Source organism: Carcharodon carcharias, chromosome 12, assembly GCF_017639515.1.
Source record: "Carcharodon carcharias isolate sCarCar2 chromosome 12, sCarCar2.pri, whole genome shotgun sequence".
NCBI classification, from domain to species: Eukaryota; Metazoa; Chordata; class Chondrichthyes; order Lamniformes; family Lamnidae; genus Carcharodon; species Carcharodon carcharias.
In genome coordinates, this window is record NC_054478.1 from 87,113,128 (window position 1) to 87,137,668 (window position 24,541).

At 41.4% G+C, this 24,541-nt stretch overlaps 1 protein-coding gene across 3 annotated transcripts in view; it reads right to left on the minus strand.

Annotated features, from left to right (window-relative positions):
• Positions 1-7,290: 7,290 nt before the first annotated feature.
• The window catches only part of sestd1 (SEC14 and spectrin domains 1), a 158,225-nt gene continuing 140,974 nt past the window's right edge, over positions 7,291-24,541 (minus strand). For all 3 annotated transcript variants that reach the window (XM_041201474.1, XM_041201475.1, XM_041201476.1), the window contains exons 18-19: positions 20,937-21,070; positions 7,291-8,317 (exon numbers count right to left, since the gene is read on the minus strand). In XM_041201474.1, the coding sequence (XP_041057408.1) occupies positions 8,194-8,317; positions 20,937-21,070 (258 nt within the window). In that variant the 3' untranslated portion in view covers positions 7,291-8,193. The remainder of the gene's footprint in view (positions 8,318-20,936; positions 21,071-24,541) is intronic.

The following is a 24,541-nucleotide window of genomic DNA, read 5'->3' on the forward strand; positions in this document are numbered from 1 at the left end:
TGGATTTCAACTGAAATTCACCCCTCATGTTTCGAACCTACCCAGGATTACAGGTATCTCTGGGACATAAAACGTTTCTCGGACTGCTGTTCCCATCACATTCTGAGATCCACACTCAGTGCCATGCGCCGCCATATGAACACACTTGACCTCTCCCTCCAGCAGCACCGCCGTACCCTTTTTCAAAGCTGCGTGTGCCCCCAGTTTCATTTTATTCTTTGTCTCATCCGATGCCTCAACAAGAAACTTTTTCTCTTTCTCTCAAGTGCTAAGGAACGCAAGCTCCAACAACTCATCGACACCAACACCCATCTAGGACCCTCCACCCTTGCCTGTCCCTCCGTCCCCACCCCATCTTCCAATTCCAGCCCCAGCCGTATATTCACTATACCCCCTGACCTTCCCCTCTCCGATGCTGAATGTTCAGTGCTCAGCAAAAGACTTAGTTTCATAACCTTACGCCCTCACCTCAATGAATTTCGGGCTCGGCACGATGCTGAACTCTTCTTCCGCTGTCTTCGTCTCCGGGCTCACATCTTTGGGCAGGAGTCCTCTCCCAGTTCAATGGATCCTTTTACCCACCTCCAATATTCTCCCTCCACCTGGACCCCTCCCTCTGGATTCTTACCTTCTCTTGATCTTTTCATTGAGAACTGTCGGCGCGACATTAGTCGTCTCAATTTCTCTGCTCCTCTCACCCATTCTAATCTCTCTCTCTCTCTGAACTTACTGCACTCTAGGGATTCACCTAGTTCTGTTGAAGGCTCATGAGGACTCGAAATGTCAACTATTTAAAATCTGGACACTGGACTGAAAAGACTGCTGTTGATATGTTAATGCATGCATCTGACAATGTAATAGTGTGAGTATAAGATAAGTATAGCAGGTAGTATAAGATTAAGAAAATGAAGCTGTCTTTTTAAATTATGACAGTTCATTTTCTCATATAGAGGGTGGCATCATGACAGTATAATAATTTTCATAATATTTTTCTGGTTAATTATAAAATAGGTTTATGGGGGTAAATAATTGGCTGTGTGTGTGTGATTTAATTACATTTGGAGGCAAGTCGGTTGCATGCTTTGACTCATCAAAAGAAGCTAAGTGCTTGATATGCTAATGAGTAAACATGGATGTTGACTTAGCATGTGAGGTGTGAAGGGAATTTGTATTTTTTGATAGATGAAGGGGAATTTGGATTTCAAAGGGATCTCAGTCTGTTTACAAAAAGCTGGACAAGCAAGCTAAGGAATGTATTTATTTTTTCCCAAGGGTTACTGACAATATATAGTGACATGAAAGCTTTTGTTATGAGGGAGACATAGTTTCAAAGGCTTATGAAACAATAGAAATTACATATTATGTTTATAAAGGAGAACAAGGCTATATGTCAGGAGAAGGCATTGTGAGATTGAAGACAAGTGTGTGAACTAGCCTTAATGAAGTCTCCAGCATTTGTGGATAAGCCTGCTGTCTACAGAAACTGAAGCTGGAGAAAGCCATTGTGAGTTCCATTGTCCAGGGCATTGTGTTAATTTGCTGGGTCTGTTTAAGATCTAAGATCTATGTTTGGACTGCTGCCTTAAAAGGGGCATAGCTGGGAGTGAGATTAATTAAGAATTTTAGGAGTTTTTACAGTAGTAATTTGTGATCTTATGTATGTGTTTGAAATATTTTCTTTTGTTAATAAATGTTTTAATTTGTTTTTAAAAAATCACTAAAAGTCTTGGTGGACTTACTAATGCTGAATTCAGTGCATGCATCTCGAAATAAATACAAATTGCAAAATCGTTGTGATAGTGTGATCAAGTTTCCCTCATGGATTTGATCCACCTGGCACACATCATCTGTGCATTATAACAGATATAAATAATAAAAGGATGATAAATTGAGGCATGGGGCTGATTAGGGCACAAAATAGAAATTTATTGAGGCACAGGGTATGGTTAAGGTACTAAATGAGCACTTTGCATCTGTATTTACCAAGAAGGTGCTTCCAAAATCACATTGAAAACAGATGTAGCTGAGACACTCAATGGGCTAAAAATTGATAAAGGGGTATTAGAAAGGCAGGCTGTACTGGAAGTTGATAAGTTACCAGAAACTGATGGAATGCAATCAAGGATACCAAAGGAAGTGAGGGTGGAAATTATGGAGGTGCTAGCCAAATCTAAATTTTCTTAGGTACAGTGGTGGTGCTAGAGAACTGAAGAATTGCAAATGTTACAGCCTTGTTCAAAAAAGGGTGTAAAGATAAGCCCAGCAATTACAGGCCTGTTTAACCTAAGTGGTGGGAAAATTTTTTTAATGACAATCTAGGACAAAATTAACAGTCACTTGGACAAACATGGATTCATTAAAAGCCAGCACAGATTGATTAAGAACAAACTGTGTTTAACTAACCCGATTGAGTTTTTGGATGAGGGTAATGCAGTAAATGTGGTGTACATGGACTGCCAAAAGGCATTTGATAAAGTGCCACACAACAGGTTTGTCAGCAAAGCTAAAGCCAGTGGAATAAATGGGACAGTGGTACCATGCATATGAAGTTGGCCAAATGACAGGGAATAGAGTAGTGGTGAACAGTTGCTTCTCAGACTGGGCGAAGTTAGGTAGCAGGGATCCCCAAAGATCGGTATTAGAACCATTGCTTTTTTTATTCTGTATTAATGACCTAGACTTGGGTGTGCAGGGCACAGTTTCAAAACTTGAGGATGACAAAACTTGAAAATACTGTGAACTGTGAAGAAAGTGCTAAATTTCAAGAGGACATAGGCTGGTGGAATGGGTGTACATCTGGCAGATGGAATGTAATGCAGAGAAGTGTGAAATGATATATTTTAGAAGGAAAAGAGGAAAGGCAATGTAAAAGAAAGCATACAATTCTAAAGGGAGAATAGGAGCAGAGGGACCTTGGGTTATATGTGCACATATCATTGAAGGTGGCAGGACAGGTTGGAAACGTGGTTAATGAGGCATATGGGATCCTGGGCTTTATAAACAGAGGCATTCAGCACAAAAGTGGTTATGGTGAACCTTTATAAAACACTGGTTCAGCCTTGACTGGAGTATTGTGTCCAACTCCGGGCACTGTACTTTAGGAAGAATGTGAAGGCTTTAGAGAGGGTGCAGAAAAGATTTATAAGAATGGTTCCAGGGACACTGGGATTCTGTAACCTGGATGTATTGGAGAAGCTGGGCTGTTCTTCTGAGAAGGTTGGGAGGAGATTTGATATAGGTGATCAAAATCTTGACGGATCTGGACAGATAGGGAGGAACTATTCCCACTGGCAGAAGGATTGGGAACCAGAAAGCACTGATTTAAGGTGAATGGCAAAAGAACCAAAGGCAGCATGAGGAAGTGTTTTTTCACACAGTGAGTGGTTAGGATCTGGAATGCAATGCCTGAGAGTATGGTGGAGGCAGATTCAACTGTGGCTTTCAAAAGGATATTGGATAATTATCTGAAAAGTAAAAAAAAAACTTGCAGAGGCTAGAGGGAAAATCAGGGGAGTGGGACTAACTGAGTTGCTCTTGCAGAGAGCTGTCATAAACACGATGGACAAGACAGCCTCCTTGTATGCTGTCACCATTCTATGATTCGATCTGGAGTCTGATGCCAAAATTTGGAGAGCTATTCCAGGGACTGGTCAAGCAACTGCCTGAAATAGCCATACTTACAAGGTCATACCCATCACTCAGCCTTCAAGACTCCTCCATCACTGATACTGGTTATCAACTGTCCCATCAGCAGGTGAGACACGCTAAAGGTGGAAACAGTCCTTGAAGTCCTTAACATTAACTGAGGACCAAGGTTCCATCTAAGTTGCACAGCCACTAAAAGTCCCCACACAGGCAGTGCCCGTCAGTCCTTTAAACTACTTTATGTGGTCGCGCAAAAAGAAAATGTAATTGCCTGCATGCCTAAAAAACAAATTAGTAAACATTAGTGAGGACCCCATGCGATCTCATTTTAGTGACTGCGGTAAAATTGCTCACAAAACCTGAAAGTGCATAAATAAAATGTATATTCTCTTCATTGCATATGGCTTTAAAGTGATTTTTTCAGCAACTATTATAGAAATAAATACGATATTAGCTTTCAACTTTATACCTTAGATGTATTGCAAAAGCAGGGCCATTCATACAAGTGCTGGTGCACACATCCTACATTACCAGCACCTGCTGCCAGAAAGAAAATGGGAGCTGTGATTAGGGTCTTAAGTTGTTCAAATAAAAGCCAGAGGATTGTGAATGGGGGAGGTTGTGGGCTGGTGATCGTCTATTGGTATGCAGCCGTGCAGGTGCTCAGCAACTTTGGTGCCTGCATTCCTTTTTCTTCCACCATGTTATAGCCTCTTAGCTTTGTTAGATTTTGCATGCTTTCCTCCCCTTCTGCTATTCCACTGTACCCAGGTCTCAAACATATTCATTTTGAAATTTATCTCATTATTGCCTTTTGTCTTTCACCATTTTCACTTCCGTCTTTTCTTTATTTATTTGTTCATGGGATGTGGGCCAAGCCAGCATTTATTTCCCATCCCTAATTGCCTTTCAGGGGGTGGTGGTGAACCACCTTCTTGAACTACTGCAGTCCATTTGGTGTAGGTACACCCACAGTGCAGTTAGGGAGTTCCAGGATTTTGATCCAGTGATAGTGAAGGAATGGCAGCATAGTTTCAAGCCAGGATGGTGTGGGGCTTGGAGGGGAACTTGCAGGTGGTTGTGTTCCCATGCATCTGCTGCCCTTGCCCTTCTAGGTGGCAGAGGTCGCATGTTTGGAAGGTGCTATCAAAGGAGCCTTGGTAAGTTGCTGCAGTGCATTTTGTAGATAGTATACACTGTTACCATTGTGCATCAATGGTGGAGGGAGTGAATTTTTAAGATGGTGGATGAGGTGCCAATCAAATGGGCTGCTTTACCCTGGGTAATGTTGAGCTTCTTGAGTGTTGTTGGAGCTGCACTCATCCAGGCAAGTGGACAGTATTCCATCACATCCTGACTTGTGCCTTGTAGATGGTTGACAAGCTTTGGGAAGTCAAGAGTTGCTTGCTGCAGAATTCCTAGCCTCTGATCTGCTCTTGCAGCTCAATTTCTGGTCAAAGGTAACCCACAGGATGTTGATAGTGGGGGTTTCAGTGATGGTAATGCCATTGAATGTTAATGGGAGTGTCATGAAAATATAATAATTTTCATAATATTATTGTGATTTATAGGTAAAGGTAGGTTAATAGTGGGGTTTGGATTAATTTTTGTGTGTGAGGTTGTGTGTGTGTGTGGGGGGGGATTTAATTGATTTTCAGACAGATAGTCTGGAGCTTTTGAGTTAACAAGAGAAGCTAGTCTTGAAATGCTAAACATGTAAACAAGACTGAAGTTTTACGTGAGGTGTGAGAAACATGTGCATTTTTAGATAAACCAGAGTTATGAATTTCAAAGAGATGGTAAGGTATTACAGCTAGCCAACAGAGGCTAAGTAGTGTGTTTATTTTTCCCAAAGATTACTGATATGAGTGTTACGGAAGATTGATGCTTTGGAAGAGTGAAGTTGCAAAGACATATTGGGACAATGGAATTTACATCAAAAAGGAAGAAACCTGTATAAAGGAGATGAGGTTATGTGTAGGGAGAAGGCATTCTAAGATCTAACAAGTATGAAAAGCCTCCAGCTTCTAAGCATCATGCTGCTGTCTACAAGGACCAAAGCTAAGGAAATTCATTGTGAATATCTCTGCCCAAGGTATTATGTGCTTTGCCTTGGTCTGTTGAAATCTATCTTGTTTTACTGTACCTTAACAGAGGTGTAACTGGGAGGTAGATTAGGGGATTTAGGAGTTATTATAGTAGTAATTTGTAAACCTATGTGCTTAAAATCTTTTCTTCTATTAATAAATGTTTAATTTAGTTTTGTAAAAAAATTCTCTATGACTCGGTGATCTTATTACTACTGAATTCAAAGTGCACATTACAAAATAAAAATACAAATTGCAAAACAGTTGTGGCAACTGTTACAAGTTTTCCTCTGGGGTTTGTGCAGCTCGACACTTACCATCTGCTGTTAGCACAAAAGGGAGATAGTTAGATTCTCTCTTGTTGGAGATGGTCATTGCCTGGCATTTGTGTGGCATGAATGTTACTTGCCATTTATCAGCCCAAGCCTGAATCTTGTCCAGGTCTTGCTACATATTGACATGGATTGCTTCAGTATCTGAGGAGTTGCGAATGGTGCTGAACATTTTCAATCATCAGCGAACATCCCCATTTCTGACCTTATGATGGAGCGAAGGTCATTTGTGAAGCAGCTGAAGATGGCTGGATCTAGGATACTACCCTGAAGAACTCCTGCAGTGATGTTCCAGGGCTGACGTGATAGTTGTGATTGTAGGAGATCTATCTGCCTTTGTGCTAGGTATGACTCCAGCCATTGGAGTGTTTTCTCCGATTCCCATTGGCTTCAGTTTTGCTAAGGCTCCTTTGATCAAGGTTTTAAAAAACAGAGAACATACTTGTATCTTTATATCACTACTCAAAGATACCTTTTCCCAATTGACCCAAATAAATCTGATCAAAATTCTTATTTTGTCTCACCATACCTGCCTTGGCAGACACTGAAGAAATACACGAGAAGCATACATTATCTAGCCCAGATCACAAGGAGGCACAGTTATTACACCCCTAGATCATGGTACCTCACAGATTTTGGGAAGTGTGAGGCAACTCCCATAGAAAACAGACATTCACACTACTTATGAATGCAACTGTGTCACTAAATGCAAGACAGCATTCTACGGTAGACCCAAGTTCAAAACTTTTATCTATCCATTCCAGGAGTCTCCCTCATGGAATTACGCACAACCTTCTTGATTGCAAGATTTTAGCTTTATTGAACAGAAGGCTTCATTTTCATTTCAGCCATTTAAGATCAAAGCAAGACTCAAACAGAAAAGTCTGCCTTTATGTTTGTTAGTACTTTCTACTGATCTTACTAACCTTCCTGTGCACCGTATCCAACTTCCCAATATAATTACCCAAATGACCTCTGACCTCAGAGATCTGCTGTCCCATATAGGTTTTCTCTTCTTTGAATTTTCATATGTTAAAATTAAGACTCTTTGCACTTTCTTACCTCCTTAATCACTCAATTATTCTACCCTCCTACTATTAGACCCAAGCTTTACATCATTTATTTCTTGTCTTTTAAACCTTGTGAATAATGGCTCTTATCCAGGCTTTTCAATTTAAAAAAAAAATTCCTTTTCATACCAGTTTGAAGGAGACAAATGTCAGTAATACAGTGTATATGTTGCATTTTATTTTGCAAGGATGAGAACCATAAACTTTCAATGCAAAATTGTTGCTTAAAATGTTGGGCTGTCAAAACAGTCATTTATCTGTATTTTAAAGCTCCTTATTTCAGAGTAACATTTAATATGTAATTAGTGTCATATGTAAAACATATTAGGTATTGAAAAAAGAAATTACATCAAAGGCATTTAAGTGTACATTTCATATTGGCACAAAATAAAGCAGCAACATCAAAAAAAATTAAGAAATAATTGTAGGGGAAACATTTTATCAACATCTACTAACAGATATATTAAAAGCCTAAAAGTACCACCGCACCTGTCTAAGAACAGTAAAAGGGACTGCTTAGTCCATGAACATTCTAAAAGATTTTGTAGCACCAATAAGCTTTTGTGCCAACCACTAAACTTAACAGTTGACAGGACTGTAAAGCTCTAGGGATAGGAATTCAATTCAGTGCAATACTTTATATTCCACTCTTATGTTATTCTCAGATCTTAATGTCATTGCAGCAACATTAATTAGTCAATATGGCTTCTACAGTCAAAGCTGACAATGGCCTGTATTCAAATGCAAGCTGTGCAGAATATGCAAGAATGGAGTCTGTTTCCCTCAGCTGTAGGATATATTTCTGCCATAATTCTAGACATATAATGCACAGCAGGGTATCAGGCCTATTTTCCAAAGTATAACAGTGCATGTTATACACGAAAGTTGCTCCTAGGTCCATCATCAAAATTTCACATTTTATGCACACCTGGATTGTGCACCCATTTTCCAATGTAAAATAGTGTCACCATAAGCAAAACAAATTTCTAGTATCTGAATGGCATGCTGAGTACTTGATTCCCAGTCTTGCTAATGGCCATAAGATAAAGATTTGATCCATTAACTGTCTTTTGGGATTGGTTCTGGCAGTTCTGGCTTCTTTTGGCTAACCAATCGCATCTTTTCTCGAATATGTTCTGCTGTTGAGGCCATGTCACTTGGACTTCCAAAGTACTGTTCAGTTCTGGAAAATAAATATTAATGATACATTTAAAGGTGTAAAAGCAGAATTACTGAAATACAAGGACATCACAACGGCTGAAAATTAACTGTGATGAACTTCTGTGAGGAATTCTGAGTGATTGTTAATTTTGCCCAGAATGATTTCAAACCCATTTGAATTTCCCCATCGCCATCTCAACAAGGTCATTTCAAATAAATGTGGAAGAATGTTGCAATTTAATTCATCTTCTACCATTTCCTCAGTTCCTGTAGAGAACGCATCTTTCATCTGGCTCTATCCTCTCCAAACCACCTATGTGAGAATCTCTGCGGGGACGCAGAGTGTAACCATGCATTTTATAACTTTATAGTGCTGTCGGTTAGATAAATGAGGTACAACCTTCATTAAGAAGAAAACACTTTTGACATTTAGCCTAAATTTGCTGGATCTTATCCTAGTTAATTGGCAAATGATTCTTCAGGTAGATGGATATACGTTGCCACAGCAAACTATTCCTTTTACACAATCTTAGTAATTCACACAGAAAACTAATCACCAATTTAATGGGAAGTTAGATACGACATCAGATTATGAACATTATGATCACTTATAAAATCATTGTTGGTTTTTCATAACATACTGATCACAATAGGGCGCACAAACTATAATAATTGATGAACTCTGTGCTCACAGTGAAGAATGCTAATGGTGAAATCTAGAACACAACCAGCAGGATTTTCCACACCCATCTACCACCGCGATCTTCCGGTCCTGCCACAAGTCAAAGAACTTCTGGCTGGGGTGCTGTCTTGCCCGCAGTGGGTCCCACCAGCGATGGGGCCAGATAATCCCGGCCAATGTGTTTGTTACCCAGTGTCAGCATGTTTTAAAAAAATCTGTTCATGGGGTGCGGGTGTTGCTGGCTAGGCCAGCATTTATTGCCTATCCCTAATTGCTCTTGAGAAAGTGGTGGTGAGCTGCCTTCGTGAACTGCTGCAGTCCATCTGGTGTAGGTGGACCGACAGTGCTGTTAGGGAGGGAGTTCCAGGATTTTGACCTAGCAAGAGTGAAGGAATAGCGATATAGCTCCAAGTCATGGGTTTGGGCAATGCTAGTCTAAGAAATGCATCTTGTATATGGTACATAATGCTACCACTGTGTGTCGGTGTTGGAGGGAGTGAATGTATGTGGATGGGGTGCCAATCAAGCAGGCTGCTTTGCCCTAGCTAGTGTCAAGCTTCTTGAGTGTTGTTACAGCTGCACTCATCCAGGTGAATGGAGAGTATTCCATTACACTCCTGACTCTTGCCTTGTAGGTGGTGGATAAACTTTGGGGAGTCAGGAGGCAAGTTACTTGCTGCAGAATTCCTAGCCTCTGACTTCTGCTCTTGTAGCCACAGTATTTATATGGCTAGTCCAGTTCAATTTCTGGTCAATGGCAATCCCCAGGATGATGATAGCGGGGGAATTCAGCAATGATAATGCCACTGAATGTCAAGTACTCCCAAATACAGTTATAGCATGAATCAGGCAGAGAGAAAAACCCATCTACTGGCCCAAATAATATCCCTTAATCTCAACTTTAGAAAAATATGCAGGCTTTTCTAATTTTCACATGAGTTATTATTATGATCTCTGGGTGAGATTGTAAGCATAATATTTGCAATGTGGATCTATACAATTTAAGAACTGCATGAAGGCTGCCAACTCAATTGCCTTAAGACGGTCAGACTACTGAGGTTGAATTTTCCGGAAGGGAGGAAGTCGGGTTTCAAATCAAGATGTGTGGCCACACGGTTAGGGCTTGATAATGACCTTGCCAGCTACATCCAATTAACAACTGATGGAGGTGGGCATGGGGTGGGTGGAGACATGGTCAATAACAGAAGGTGGGAGCAAGTCCTAGAAGCTGAAATGCAGGCGCTATATTTAAAGGAATGGCTGCACCTGGTTTAAAGACATTACAATAGAGGCACCTGGAAGGAAGACTTAACAAAGGTTGCTTCCTAGTAATGGCTGAAGTTAGAGAAAGAGTGGCTCCCAGATTTAATGATGCTTTCTTGGAAGTGCTCCTCCAAATGGCAAAGACAAGGAGAGAAGTGAAGTGTCCTTCCTGGTCAACAGGAGGAAGAGGCTAGCAAACGTCACCAAGGTGGCATGACTGGAGGTCACGGAGGAAGTTAGCAGTGGCGGGATAGTTGCAGTACCACAAATGATTCAATGACCTGTTGCGATATGACAATGAGTTGACCTCGTTATACCAAGATCACAGCTCTGGATGTCACATAAAGGTACCAATGAGATGTGAGAAGAGGTTGATGACCCAGGCATCAGACATGAACAGGCAGGAGCATTCAGGATGAAATGCATAGTCGGCTCATAAAGATGCATCTGGTTACTCAGCATTGATCACCCCTTCCAGCAGGCTTCCCTGTGGCAAAACGCTGGCACAGAATGGCAAGTGCAACTGGGCTATGAGAGATCAATGACACACTATGTCTGTAGTTGACGAACTGGAGGTGGACTGCCACTGCTCATTGCATTGATGCCAATGAAGGAAGAAGCAATGGAGCTAGGAGAGGTTTCAGCAGGACGGCCTGTTGGTGAGGCTGAGGCAGGTGTGAAGCACAGAGAGTGAGTAACTTCATGCAAGCGACCACTGAACCTTATGACAAGCAACACAGGGAACTCCAGACGAAGGACAGGCAGATGTTGTTGGTGGAAAGCACAGCGCCTTAGCAACACTCCATCTCTCTGAGGTTAAGTGGCAGATGAGGCACCAATGACGGCAGAGGAACAGCATGTGACCTCAGAGCAGAGCCACCCTCTGAAGAGACAGCGTTACATCATTCTAGTGCATTCTCCAAAGCAGATACTGAAACTTTGGTGGACATTGGCGTATGGTTAGCAATGACGGCATCAGCTGTTGAGATGGCACAGAAGTGCATGAGCAACTAAAGGAGACAGTGACAGTTGCAGACAATCCCTATTGGAGGATTAAAAAAGGGCCCAGCAATGCTCAGCTTCACCAGCTAGTAAGCCTCAGGAGTCATCAGCAAAGCAGCAAATGCTGGAGGAATAGCATAAAATGTTTGGGCATTTGTCAGAAAACCTGGAGGTTCTTCGTACCTATGTGAGGACGATGGAGGAGTCCATTCATGCCACGAGTGGCACCAGCATGGAGCCTCTTCCATTGAGTGGTGACCCTCATGGAGGGCCAGATGCAGCATTCCAACCAGATGGAGGGTTAGGAGGTGCCTGCTGACCAGCATACCATCCCCTATCCATGATCTCTGTGAAGAGAAGCATTGGCGAAGTGGGCCTGAGACACACAGACCCTGATGGCAAGAGCTTAAGCATTTTGGGTTGAGCAGGGAAGGACAGATGGACCCTGAAAGGTTCGAGAAACAGGAAGCCCCCCGAGGGCTTCGCTCAGGGCACTTGTATTGTCGACAGTGGTTTCTTGGTCCTTTTTACAGTGACACCAACACGTCATGAAGTTGCGATGACAGAGGCAGCTACTGCACAGTTGTAGGTGGCCCACTATGTGCTAAAGTCCTCAAGAATGCAGAGGATGTCCACACTGGTCATCTAATGCACTGGATCAGAAAGGCACATACTCTGCTTCTACCTCAGCCGCATACGGGACAGCACAATGTAGGAGTACCTGCAAATGTTCGCATAAAACAACCGAGTTGCACTTGGGACTCAGTGGTTGAAAGTTTATCATATGATGTCAAAGATTTAGCTCAATGTGTCAAATGAAAGGTGATATTTTGCTTCAGCCAAGGTCTCATTTCTGCACCATTGGGCTGTCGCCAGCTGCTGATTTCCTGAGAAAGAGAGAAGGAGGTCTGCACTGTATGAGGGAAAGGTGAATGTATATGCCCTGACTTCTTGTCATGATGAGCCAAAATGACCTGGTAAGGGCATTCAAGGAAAGGCCAACAAGGATGCATGAGAGAGGAGTGAAGCACTTAGCTGGGTTTTTAAAATAGGATCAAGAGAATCAATTGTTGGGTGTACCCTGGCACACGTGTCAATGCTCTTTGGCAACAGATCTTCAGGTGCACGGCCATTGACTGCTTAGTTCTAAGCACCTTCCAACTCCTTCTCCTCAGATTAGGCTGCCATTTAAGGAGATCGTCATTCTCCAAAGTAACTTTCCTATGGAACGCCAGGTTGTGCAGTGCACAGCTATCCATCGAGACCCCTGACAGAGCTGGGTTCACCCAGATCTATGATTTATTCTTTCACAAGATGTGGGTGTGGCTGGGTGGGCCAGCATTTGTTGCCCATCCCAAACTGCCCTTGAGAAGGTGTTGGTGAGCGGCCTTTTTAAACTGCTGCAGTCCATCTGGTGCAGGTACATCCACAGTGCTGTTAGGGAGGGAGTTCCAACATTTTGACCAGCAACAATGAAGGAATGGTGATATAGCTCCAAGTCACGATGATGTGTGGCTTGGCGGGAAGCTTTTGGGTGACGATGTTCCCACCTTGGCTGCTGCCCTTGTCCTTCTTGGTGACAGAGGTTGGGTTTGAAGGTGCTGTCGAAGGAGCCTTGGTGAGGTGCTGTAGTGCATCTTGTAGGTGGTACACCCAGCTGCCACTGTATGTTGGTGTGGCGTAAGTGAATGTTTAAGGTGGTGGATGGGGTGCCAATCAAGCCGGTTGCTTTGTCCTGGAAAGTGTCAAGCTTCTTGAGTGTTGTTGGAGCTGCACTCATCCAGGCAGTTGAAGAGTATTCCATCACAATTCAACGGAAGCGATCCCCCTGCTTGACCGCCATTGGAAAAGTTGTCCAGCCACAAGAATATGTTGGGGTTCTGTTCCGATGAGCTCCCCCACCATTTTACCTGTCAGATTGCCTCCAATCCCATCAATCTGACCTGGGTGAAGTGCAGCCCTTGATCTTATATGATCCTCTTCACATCTCCCTCCAGAACATCTATTCACTTGTCAAAAAGGCCCTGGCAATCCATGAGCTTATTGTGGACCATTGCATCGACATCATGCTCTTGACAGAACCAGGCTGACAGGTCGTGACATCTTGTCCCTAACTGAGGCCTTCATGCCTGGCTAAACCTTCCAGCACTTGCCTTACCCAGACTGTCACGTTGGTAGTGTGGCTCCTATTATATATCACACTTTGGTCTGTTCCATTGCTCCTCTGACAATTTCTTCTCTGAGTATCCCACTTTGTCTCAACTCTTTCACCTCTCAGTTAAAATCCTATTTCTTTACTATCCACCCGAGTACCATGTCAATTATCTCTTCAAGCTACTATCACTCCTTTCCTCCTTCAGCCTCTGTAGCCAAGCGGCTTTTCATCCTCTATCTCAATTTATCATGTCATCTCTCCTCTGAGTTCTCTGGTCTTCTATCCTCCCTTAATCTTTCCCTCCATGGAAACTCTCCAATCCAGATTCAGAGCCATCCCCTTGACTTTGCCATCGTACCTGGCTTCACTGTTCCAATTGTATCAATCAAATTGAAAGCAATCACTGATCTTTTTTTCGAATGATAGCTCTCTAGTCACAACTCATTTTCTCTTCCAAACCCTACTTCCTTCTGTGTGTTGCCCTGGAAAAAAAACTCTCCTAATTCGCTTGCAACTGCACTTTCAAAATCCCAATTGCCTCGTGGTTGGCCCTCCGTTCACATTTCTACAGCTACCACACGCTCACCTGTACCTCAGTTGGCCTTGTCCCCAATAAAATTATTACTCCTCACCCTGACCACTTCCACGGCACAGGCTTCATCTCTGTTCTAAGTTCAAGGGACACAGACTTGAATAGGTATAGTGGACAACCAATTTAGCCACTCACTGCGAAACCTAGCTGGATCACATGAAGATATTCTCATCTGCTAATGCTGCTCAATATTCCAGAATTATCCTGGAATGCAAAGGCAACCCCAGGCTTCATTCTCTACTGCAAAGTGTTCTCTTGAGCTCCTTTCCAAGCTCATCCTGTCATGTCACCTCCTGCTTGACCCTATTGTCACTAAGCTTCAGACCACCCAAGTTCCCTTCCTGGCTCTGGTGTTGGCTCTCATTGTTAATAGTTCTCTCTCCTCAGGGAATACCCCTTCTCCTCTTAAACTGCTGCTGTTAATCCTCTCCTCAGAAAACAAACCCTTGAAACTACCACCTCAGATCCAACCTCCCTTTCCTCTCCAGAGTCCCTGAACATGATGCTTCCCACATCTTTGTTCATCTTTTCTTGGACTACATGCTTAACTAGCTGTAGCGGAGACAAAACTGATTGCAAAATGGCTCTTAGTCACAGTCACATATGATAACATTTGTGGCTTTGATAAGATAAACTATTCCTCCAATACCTCTTGACCTGTTTGTGGCTTTTGATGAGCTTATACAAACTATCCTCTTTTAATGCCTCTCCACTATTGTCCACTTGGGCAGGATTGCACTCACTTGGTTCCATGTTTATCTATCAGACCATAGCCAAAGGATCACCTGCATTAGCTTTTTTCCTACTCATGCAGTTTTCTCCGGTGTCCCTTGAGGATCGATACTTGGTCCCCTCCTATATCTGATCAATATGGTACGTCTAGATTTAACTATTCCAAAGCACCGCTGGGTAGCCTTGTACTTCCTCCATAATTTTGATATCGCTCAAAACATTCCTGCCTGTGTCCTAACTTGCACCAACTCCTGTTCACACATCAACCCTATGCTCGCTGATAAACATTGACTCCTGGTTAAACAACTGTTATGATCCTGGACTGAGTGTGATCCTGTGGTGAGCCGAAGGGAACTTCTTCCTAAAAATCTAATATTGCTTGTATTTAACACTTAATTGCACGTACAGTTCAAATTCTAAATCTCATCTGGGAGCTTAAGCAGGGAGATGAAGCAATCCACTGGCAGTGGCCAAAAGAGTTAATTAAGGAAACTAGCTTGAACTGGTCTTGCTCAGCTAGCCTCTTTGTTTAGAACATATACATTTAGACATTCTCAGTGCAACCTGTACTGAGGGTGTGACCTCAATGAAGTGAGAAGAGTTTGGTGAGCTGAGGGGATTCGGTGATGAGGGAGGAAGTGCTTTTTTGCTTTTTCTAACTTTTGCGCCCTGTAGGAACTGGTTCTTGCTCTAATACAGGGGAAGAAGCTAGCTGCTTGGTGAGTATCTGCTAAGTGGTCAAGGTCTATTCTATTCCTAAGGTTTAAAATAATACAGGAATTTGTGATGAGGAATAAATGTATAGAAGAAAATAAATAATTGAATAAAATAATTAAGTAATTAAAGCACTTAAGTATGGCAGGACAGGCGATGTATTAAATTTGCAGCATGAGGGAACTCCCGGATGCTAGTGTTATCCAGGGCAAGCACATCTGTAGTCAGAGGAGCTTCCGCTCAGAGGCACTGAGCTGCAGACACTGTGACACATCAGGGAGGGGGAAAGTTACCTGAACGCTTTGTACCAGGAGGTAGTCACACCCTTTAGGATAGGGTCTTCTGATTTAGAAAGTGGTCAGGGACAGGAGGGTGTGACAGTAACTGAGGCAGGTAAGGGGCCCCTAAGGCAGGAGTGTCAGGTCCTGCAATTGTCCAACAGATTTGAGGTTTTTCAGTTTGTTTGGATGAGAGCAGGTTGCAGGGTGGACGAGCTGACTGACCATGGCACTGCGGTACAGGAAGCCATTCAAGTAGAGGGAGCACAATGGAATGTAGTGGTAGTAGGGGAAAGTATAGCAAGAGGGATTGACACTGATCTCTGAAGCAAGGAGCGAGAGTCTGGATGACTATGTTGCCTGTCAGGTGCCAGGGTTCAGGACATTTACTCAGGGCTAGAGAGGAACTTGCAGTGGGTGGGGGAGGATCCAGTGGTTGTAGTCCATGTAGGTACCAATGACACAGGCAGGGTGAGGAAGGAAGTTCTGCATAGTCAGAATGAGGAGCTAGGCAACAAATTCAGAAGCTGAACCTCAAAGGAATGGTTTCTGAATTATCTGAGCCACGTACAAATTGCCATAGGACAAATAAGATTAGAAAAATGAACATGTGGCTCAAAGACTGGTATGGGAGAAGTAGCTTCCAGTTCACGGGGCACTGACACCAGTTTTGAGGAAAGTAGAATCTGTACCATTGGGACTGTCTTTTCCTGAACCATGCTGGGGTTGGTATCCTTGCGAGCTGCACAACTAGGGAAGTAGAGGCAGTTAGGAAATGGTCGGGGGTGTGGGGGGATGGCTCTGTTAATTAAAGACGATATAAGCACAATAGAGAGGGATGACCTAAGTTCAGGAAACCAGGATATAGAAGCGGTTTGGGTAGAAATTAGGAATGATAAAGGCAAGAAGTCACTTAGGGAGTGTTGTACAGGCCCCCTAATTTATATAAATGACCATGAAACCATTGGCGATTGTCATAAGGGACCGGTTGCTAAATTTGCTGATGACACAAAGGTAAGTGGGAAAGTAAGTTGTTAAGAGGACATAAGGAGGCTACAAAGGGACATAGATAGGTTAAGTAATTAGACAAAGATCTGGCAAATGATGTATAATGTTGGAAAATGTGAAATTGTCAATTTTAACAGGAAGAATAAAAAAGAAGCTTATTATCTAAACAGTGAGAGATGGCAGAGCTTTGAGATTCAGAAGGATCTGGGTGGCCAAGTGCATGAATCACAAAGGGCTAGTATGCAGGTACAAGTAATTAGGAAAGCCAATAGAATGTTATCGTTTATTGTGAGGGGAATTGATTACAAAAGTCGGGAGGTAATGCTTCAGTTGTACAGGGCACTGGTGAGACCACATCATCAAGTATTGTGTACAGTACTGATCTCCTTATTTAAGGAAAGATGTAAGTGTGTTAGAAGCAGTTCAGAGAAGGTTTACTAGACTAATACCAGGAACGGGCAGGTTGTCTTATGAGGAAAGGTTAGACACGTTAGGTTTGTATCACTGGAGTTTAAAAAAGCGTAAGAGGTGACTTGACTGAAACCTTTAAGATCCTAAGGGTCTTGACAGAGTGGATATGGAGGGGATGTTTCCTATTGTGGGAGAATCTGGAACTAGGGGTCATGGTTTAAAAATAAGGGGTGGCTCATTTAAGATAGAGGTGAGGAGAAAATTTTCTCTCAGATGGTCATGAGTCTTTGGAACTCTGCTTCCGCCATCTTTTCAGGAAGAGAGTCTTTGAATTTTTTAAAGGTAGAGCTGGATAGATTCTTGATTAACAAGGGGGGAGGAGGTGAAAGGTTATCGGAGGTAGGCAGGATGTGGTACTGAGGTTACAATCAGATCAGCCATGGTCTTATTGAATGGCGGAGCAGGCTTGAGGGACCAAGTGGCCTAATCCTGCTCCTAATTCCTATGTTTGTATGGACCAGACCCCCAAGTTTTTCCTAAGATCCGGCCAGGGACCAATAACTTGTTATTTAACATAGACAAAACTTGAGATTCAAGACATTTACTAAGACAGCAAAGCCACAAGATTCCACGGCTTTTGAACAACGAAAAATAAACTTTTCTATACAAGGTCAGTAAGATCAAACAATTTACAAACATCTTTCTTATAATCTACATTCAGTGTTAATATGAGATACATGTGAACATACAAATTAGGAGCAGGAGTAGGCCTTATGAAGAGGAGAATTCCAAAGACTCATGATCCTCAGAGAAAAAAATTCTCCTCATCTTTGTCTTAAATGGGTGGCCCCTTATTTTTAAACAGTGATCCCTAGTTCCAGATTCTCCCACAAGAGGAAACATCCTCTCCATATCTACCCTGTCAAGGCCCCTCAGGATTTTATATGTTTCAGTCAAGTTGCCCTTACTCTTTTAAACTCCAGCAGATACAAGCCTAACCTAAACAATCTTTCCTCAAAAGACAACACTCCCATTCCAGGTATTAGTCTAGTAAACCTTCAATAAGTTGCCTCCAACACATTTACATCCTCCCTTAAACAAGGAGACCAATATTGGACACAGTGCTCCAAATGTAGTTTCAGCAATGCCCTGTATAACTGAAGCATAATCTCTCTACTTTCGTATTCAATTGCCCTTGCAATAAACAATATCATTCTATTAGCTTTCCTAATTATTGCTGCACCTGCATATTAACCTTTTGCAATTCATGCACCAGGACACCCAGATCCCACTGATTCTCAGAGCTCGCAACCTCTCACCATTTGGATAATATGCTTCTCTTTTATTCTTCCTGCGAAAATGGACAATTTCACATTTGTCCACATTATACTCCATTTGCCAGATCTTTTTCCCACTCACTTAACCTATCTATATCCCTTTGAAGTCTCATATCCTATTCACAACTCACTTTCCTACCTATCTATATTATTAGCAAAGGTAGCAACCATTACCTTCAGTCCCTTCATCCAATTAATTTATATAAATTGTAGAGTTGAGGTCCCACACTGATCCCTGTGGCACACCACTCACTACATCTTGCCAACCAGAAAATAACCCACTTATGCTTACTCTTTCCTGCTAGCTAGCTGGCCAATCTTCTATCCATGACAGTATGTTACTCCCTACACCATGAGCTTTTATTTTCCACAATAACCTTTGATGTGGCAGCTTATCAAATGCCTTCTGAAAATCTAAGTACAGTATATCCACTGGTTCCCCTTTATCCACAGCACCTGTTACTTCTTCAAAGAACTCCAATAAGTTGGTTAAACATGATTTCCCTCTCACAAAACTATGCTGACTGTGCCCAATTACCTTGAATTTAATGCATTTAATAATAGCTTCTAACATTTTCCCCAAGACATATGTTAACCTAACTGGCTTGTAGTTTCTGGCTTTGTGTCTCCCTCCCTTTTTGAACAAAGGAGTTCAATGCGAATTAAAAGAAAAATGTAGCCAAACACAGCATGCAGCACAATAAATGGCAGATGCAACCAAGACAGATACCACGGATATCTCAACAATCCACCCAGATGTCAGAAACATTGAGAGTCAACTAATCTCGTTGAAACTCTGACTCTCTCAGGAGGGATTCCAGTCTTCACCTCCGAAGATCTTGCCTTGGAATTCCCTCCACAGGTCGCTCCAACTCGGTAGGCAGCAACAACAGCCCACCTTGCAGTGTTTCCATCTTATCTCCCAAGACTCTGTTGCCCTGGGTTCCTGAGTTTGCACTCATGCACCAATTCATAAGCACAACTTCAGCTGCACTAAGCAGAGTACTACTGTTCCAAAGCACAAAATTATCAACCTTCTACTGCCTTCTTTGATCTTCAGGGCTTATTCTGAGCCGTAGCCATTTAAAGTCTGCCAACCACAGCCCTTTTTCTGCTCGGAGGCTCTTTCTCTGCTCTACTTTCTCCTTAATTTAACTGGGACCTCTGCTTGCCCCTCTCCCTTTGGTACCTCCTTTGAAAATGTTGCCCTGCCTTGGTAACATGACCAGGGTTTTCATGCCGTTTCTTTTCTTTTCCTTTCCATGCAGGCGCCCTGAGAAAGCCAAAATGGTGTGCTGCACATGTGCAGCCAGCTCCCAATTCACACATGCGTGAAACTGCTGAGGCTGGTTTGCACTTGGAGTTCCCAGCCCCCATACTCTCCAATGAGCTAAGTCTGGCTTTCATAATACACTGCATCAAAATTCTCATTCTGGTTTTCAAATCTCCCCATGGCCTCACTCCTCCCTACCTCTAATCCAGAGCCCCTCACCACTCCAAGAAATCTGTGCTGCCTTAATTATGGCCTCTTGAGCATCCCCAATTTAAATCACTCCACCATTGATGGCCAGCCTTCAGTTGCCTGGGCCCTAAGTTTTGGAATTCCCTCTCTAAACCTCTCCACCTTTCTACGTCAGATTCTTCCTCTAATAAAACCTACCTCTTAAAACTCTTTGACAAAGCTTCTGGTCATCTGCTCTAATATCTACTTATATTGTTCAGTATCATATTTTGTTTTGTACCTGTGAATAGTCTTTGCTTGTTTTATAAAAGTGTGATATAAATACAGGTTGTTGTTGTTTTTTGTTGTTAACCTGGCTAAAATCTAGGCCAAAGATACACTGTCCCAACAAGGTCCCCAGAGCATACACTATTAACTCAGGTACCATGTTCACATCTATCATCAAGCTGGCTTATTTCTACCTCCACAACATTGTCCACATATGCCCAAACCACCAAAACACTAAATTCATGCTTTTGTCACACATTTTTCAATCCTTTCCCAACATCCATAAGCTCTTGTTGAAAATTAAGCTTCTCTCCATATATCCTGTCCCACATTCAACCTTATTTGTCTATCACCCTTGCCCTTGATGAAGTACATTTGTTTCCCGACCGTCACGATATTCAATTTAAAATCCTCTTCTTCAAATCGCTCCATTGCTTTGCTTACCTTAACTCTACACCATGCTCTATATTTTCTCTAACACCCTTCAGTACTGCAATTCTGGCCTTTTTCTATTCCTTTAACTTATTTTTCTCACCCCTTTCCTATGAAAAGCTTTGGAATATTTTCTACATTATAGACACCACCACAATGAAAACTTTTCCACTTGAAAAAGCCGATCAGAAAAATATATTTTCCCAATTCTATGACATGCATTAGTGATCCTTAGATGGTAATAACTGCCCAGCTTAGCCATAATGATACAGTGCACAGATATATGTCACCAATGTAAAATCTTACCCATCAGGGTAAATCACAGGCACTGTTAGTCTGTCTAATAATGATTTCCCAGTGACTTCAACTTCATCAATTTTTTCTAGAAACTCCTTCCAGGCTTCAGTCTGCTCCTCCAATTGAGAGTTATCCTTTAGTACCTGAAGAAAAATGATTATAAACTATGAAACAAAAAGGTATTCAGAAATACAAGTCCAGTCAATTCTAAATCTGAAGTACACTTATGTAGCCCCAAAGTGTGTGTCAGAATATTAGATTTTAGATATCAAATTGCCCAAGTATATGTTTCATTTTGAGGTATATGTTTGCTGAAAGTGCAAAATGTGATTTACAAAGCACTGCAATATTATTTTACTGTGGAAACCACTTAACTTTCATCTGTTTGCTAAAAGACAAGCATGAAGCAAAGTAGGGCCTTTAAAATTAAATATATTTATCACAGCTACGCATATGGAAACAGTCATGGCACTACATGAGTATTTAAAAGCAAATCAAAACTAAGCAAAGATAATTTTAATAGCTAATGTTGTAAAAATTGGATAAAGATTAAGCATTGTGATATGAAAACTCGATGTAAAAGTATAATTTTATTTCAGCCATTGTACTTTAAAGAAAAATAAACGTTTTGGGGAATATTTTAACCTCAAAAAAAACTTTTTTTTGCATTAAGTATAAACCTTAGGCAACTGGCAAATAAGTTTTGTGAATAATTAATTGTTAAAATAATTCTAATTATATAAATTTTCTTGGGCTCATCGAATTTGGAAGAGTGGCTGTGCTATATGGATAGAATTTTAAATACTAATTAGAAGTATCCTTCTCTTCCCCAGTCTGCAGGGTGTTGACTCTTTTAGTGAATACACAATGAAAACTGGAAATAAATGCACACACATCAGCCGCCAGGCACCATTTAAGAGACATACTCCACTCACACAAATTTAATGGAGTGAACTTGTTATGCTACAACATCTAGTGCATCGGTTTCTACAAAATGGTTGAATTCAGTGGAACTGAACCTGGAAGTAACACTATTTAACAATAACCTTAGAAAACGATTGGCAGACATTTACTCAGAAGCAAGAGCTCCCAGTTCCTAGTAGTTCCTGTTATACTGAAGTTCCTTCTTCACATACAAAAAACATTTGGACAAAGTGTTCTTACAATGGCTGAGTAGGCAACTGTTGTGCTTGATATGGTACTGACTGATATATAGGGTGAGGATGGATTTTTAAAAATATTTTGGGGGAATATTGTGTTATTCTGGAATGTAGACTGGATGACTGTGTCTCTGTGTGTGATTTAATTAAGCTGGGTAAAAGTTTGATAGCAATCAGGTTATCAGGGGTTTTGGGAAACATGAAAAGGGTAGAGGTGTTCAGTTGAGGCACAAGTGCACAGGTTAGATCTAACATTTGCATTTTTAGATAAGTTGAGAAGTTGTTTGAATATCAAAGGGGAGGAAGAGGTAGAAAGGAAAATGTTTGTATTTTGCAGGAGTCCATAGGTAAATAGTAGTGGGGGTATTATATTTTACTGACCCAAAAGCAAAGACAAGATGGAAACATGAATGATCTTATATTTGGATGTGTTTGAGTTTCAAAGAGGTGTGAGAACAATGGCACTGAGATGAAAGGGCAAAAATGAGAGCTAGTTTTTAAGCTATTGAGCTGTAGAGTTGGCTGTACAGTTGTTACGCTGGAGATGGTTGGAGATAGCTGGAGCTGTTTGAGCTGTTGAGAAGTCTTGGACTGCAGCAAGTAGTTTTATTTTGAAGTGGATTCCATACCATAAAGTGGAAGAGGGTAAAGATCATGTAGTACACCTTTATTGAAGCTACAGCAGTTTGCCTTGCGTGATATTGCTGGATTTTTCATATTTAAACATCTATAAGGGAGTGTTGCTTGGAAGGTGTTTACTTGTGGGTTTGACCAAGTAGAGAGTCTTTGGGGAAATGTTTTGTAATACTAACCGTAATTGTGTAACTATAATCTTGCGTGCTAAATGTTCTCTTCTTTCTAATAAAACCTTTACTTTTAATTTTAAAAAAAAGTTTTGGGCCATAAGCAAAATTTCCCTCTGGGATTTAGTTTGCGCAGCAATTAACACACCGTCTGTGGTCATAACAAATTTGGGGGCTCTGTGCAGGATTATTAAAATTCCTTGATCAGCGTGGAGTTTGTGAATCCAAGGGATACGAGTACGAGAAGAACGTTGAACTCAGGAGTTTTGTGTTGAGGGGTTTTAAAGTGATTAGACTGCAAGATGGTTTTAGCAATTGCTACGACTTTTCTGGGAGTTGAAAATGTATCTGTGGAGTATTTGAAATCTCTGTTTAAACCTCAGTTGAAATTATTAGCAGAGAAAGTGCAGTTAGAGATAAAAGTGGAATTTCGTAAAGCTGACGTGGCTAAAGTACTTACCCAGCATTTATAGTTGGAGGAACGGCTACCTGAAACTAGTGTGTCACAGCTGGAGGTAGTAAGACTTCAGTTGCAAATGAAGCAGCTTGAAATAGAAAGATAGAGAAAGACAAAAGCTTGAATTGGAAGAAAGAGAAAAAGAAAGACAAATGTCAGGAGTGTAAAAAAGGATAGATTAGAAGAACTAGAAATAAAGGAACTTCAACGGGAAAGAGAGGAACAGGAAAGGGAAAAGAAGAGATTACAAGAAATAGAAATGCAAAAGCTTGAACTTGAACTTCAGAGAGAGAAATTAGCAGTTGAGGAAAGAGAGGGAAAGAGATAGGGACCTTCAGAGAGAGAAAGAAGCTAGACAGTGTGAATTGTTGAAAGTGAAACTTAGAATGAAAGAAAGGAGAGATTGGAGAGATTGTGATTCAGATGGTGATTTTGATTCCTTGGAGGGATTTAATTTAACTAAAAATCTGCAGTTAGTGCCTAAATTTGCAGAGGATGGAGTTGAAAGGTATTTTACCTCATTTGAAAAGATAGCTATGAAATTGAATTGGCCAAGAGACGCTTATGTTATCATGTCATAGAGTGTTTTTTCAGGTACAGCTATGAATATGTATGCAAGCTTATCAGAGGAGCAGTCTGCAGATTACAAAATAGTAAAGAAGGCAATATTAAATGCTTATGAGCTTGTCCCTGAAGCTTCAGTTGAAGTTTAGGATCCTAAAGGAAAAGACTTCATCAGACTTATGTGGAGTTTGCAAGAGAAAAATAAAATATCTGGGACCAATGGTTCAGGAAATTAAAGTTAGATAAGACTTTTGAAAATGTAAAAGAGGTTATGATAATGGAAGAATTTAGAAATAGCATTCCAGTAAATATTAAGAAATATTTAGATGAAAGACAAAGCAAAAATATCAGGAAGCTGTTGTTTTAGCTGATAGGTACGATATTTCACACAAACAGTTAAATATAAGAAAGGGTCATGTGGAAATCAACAGGGAAGTTGGACATTTAGAAAATATAGTGGTGGTGAAAATGTAGCAATAAGGATCAAGCTGAAGGACACCAGTCTATTAGAGATGGAAAAGTGGAAAGTAGAGTTGAAGGAAGGAAACTGATATGTTACCATTGATATGAGGCTGAACACGAGATCAAATTGTTGCGAAGTTAAACGGAAAACCAACTGAAGTAATTGGA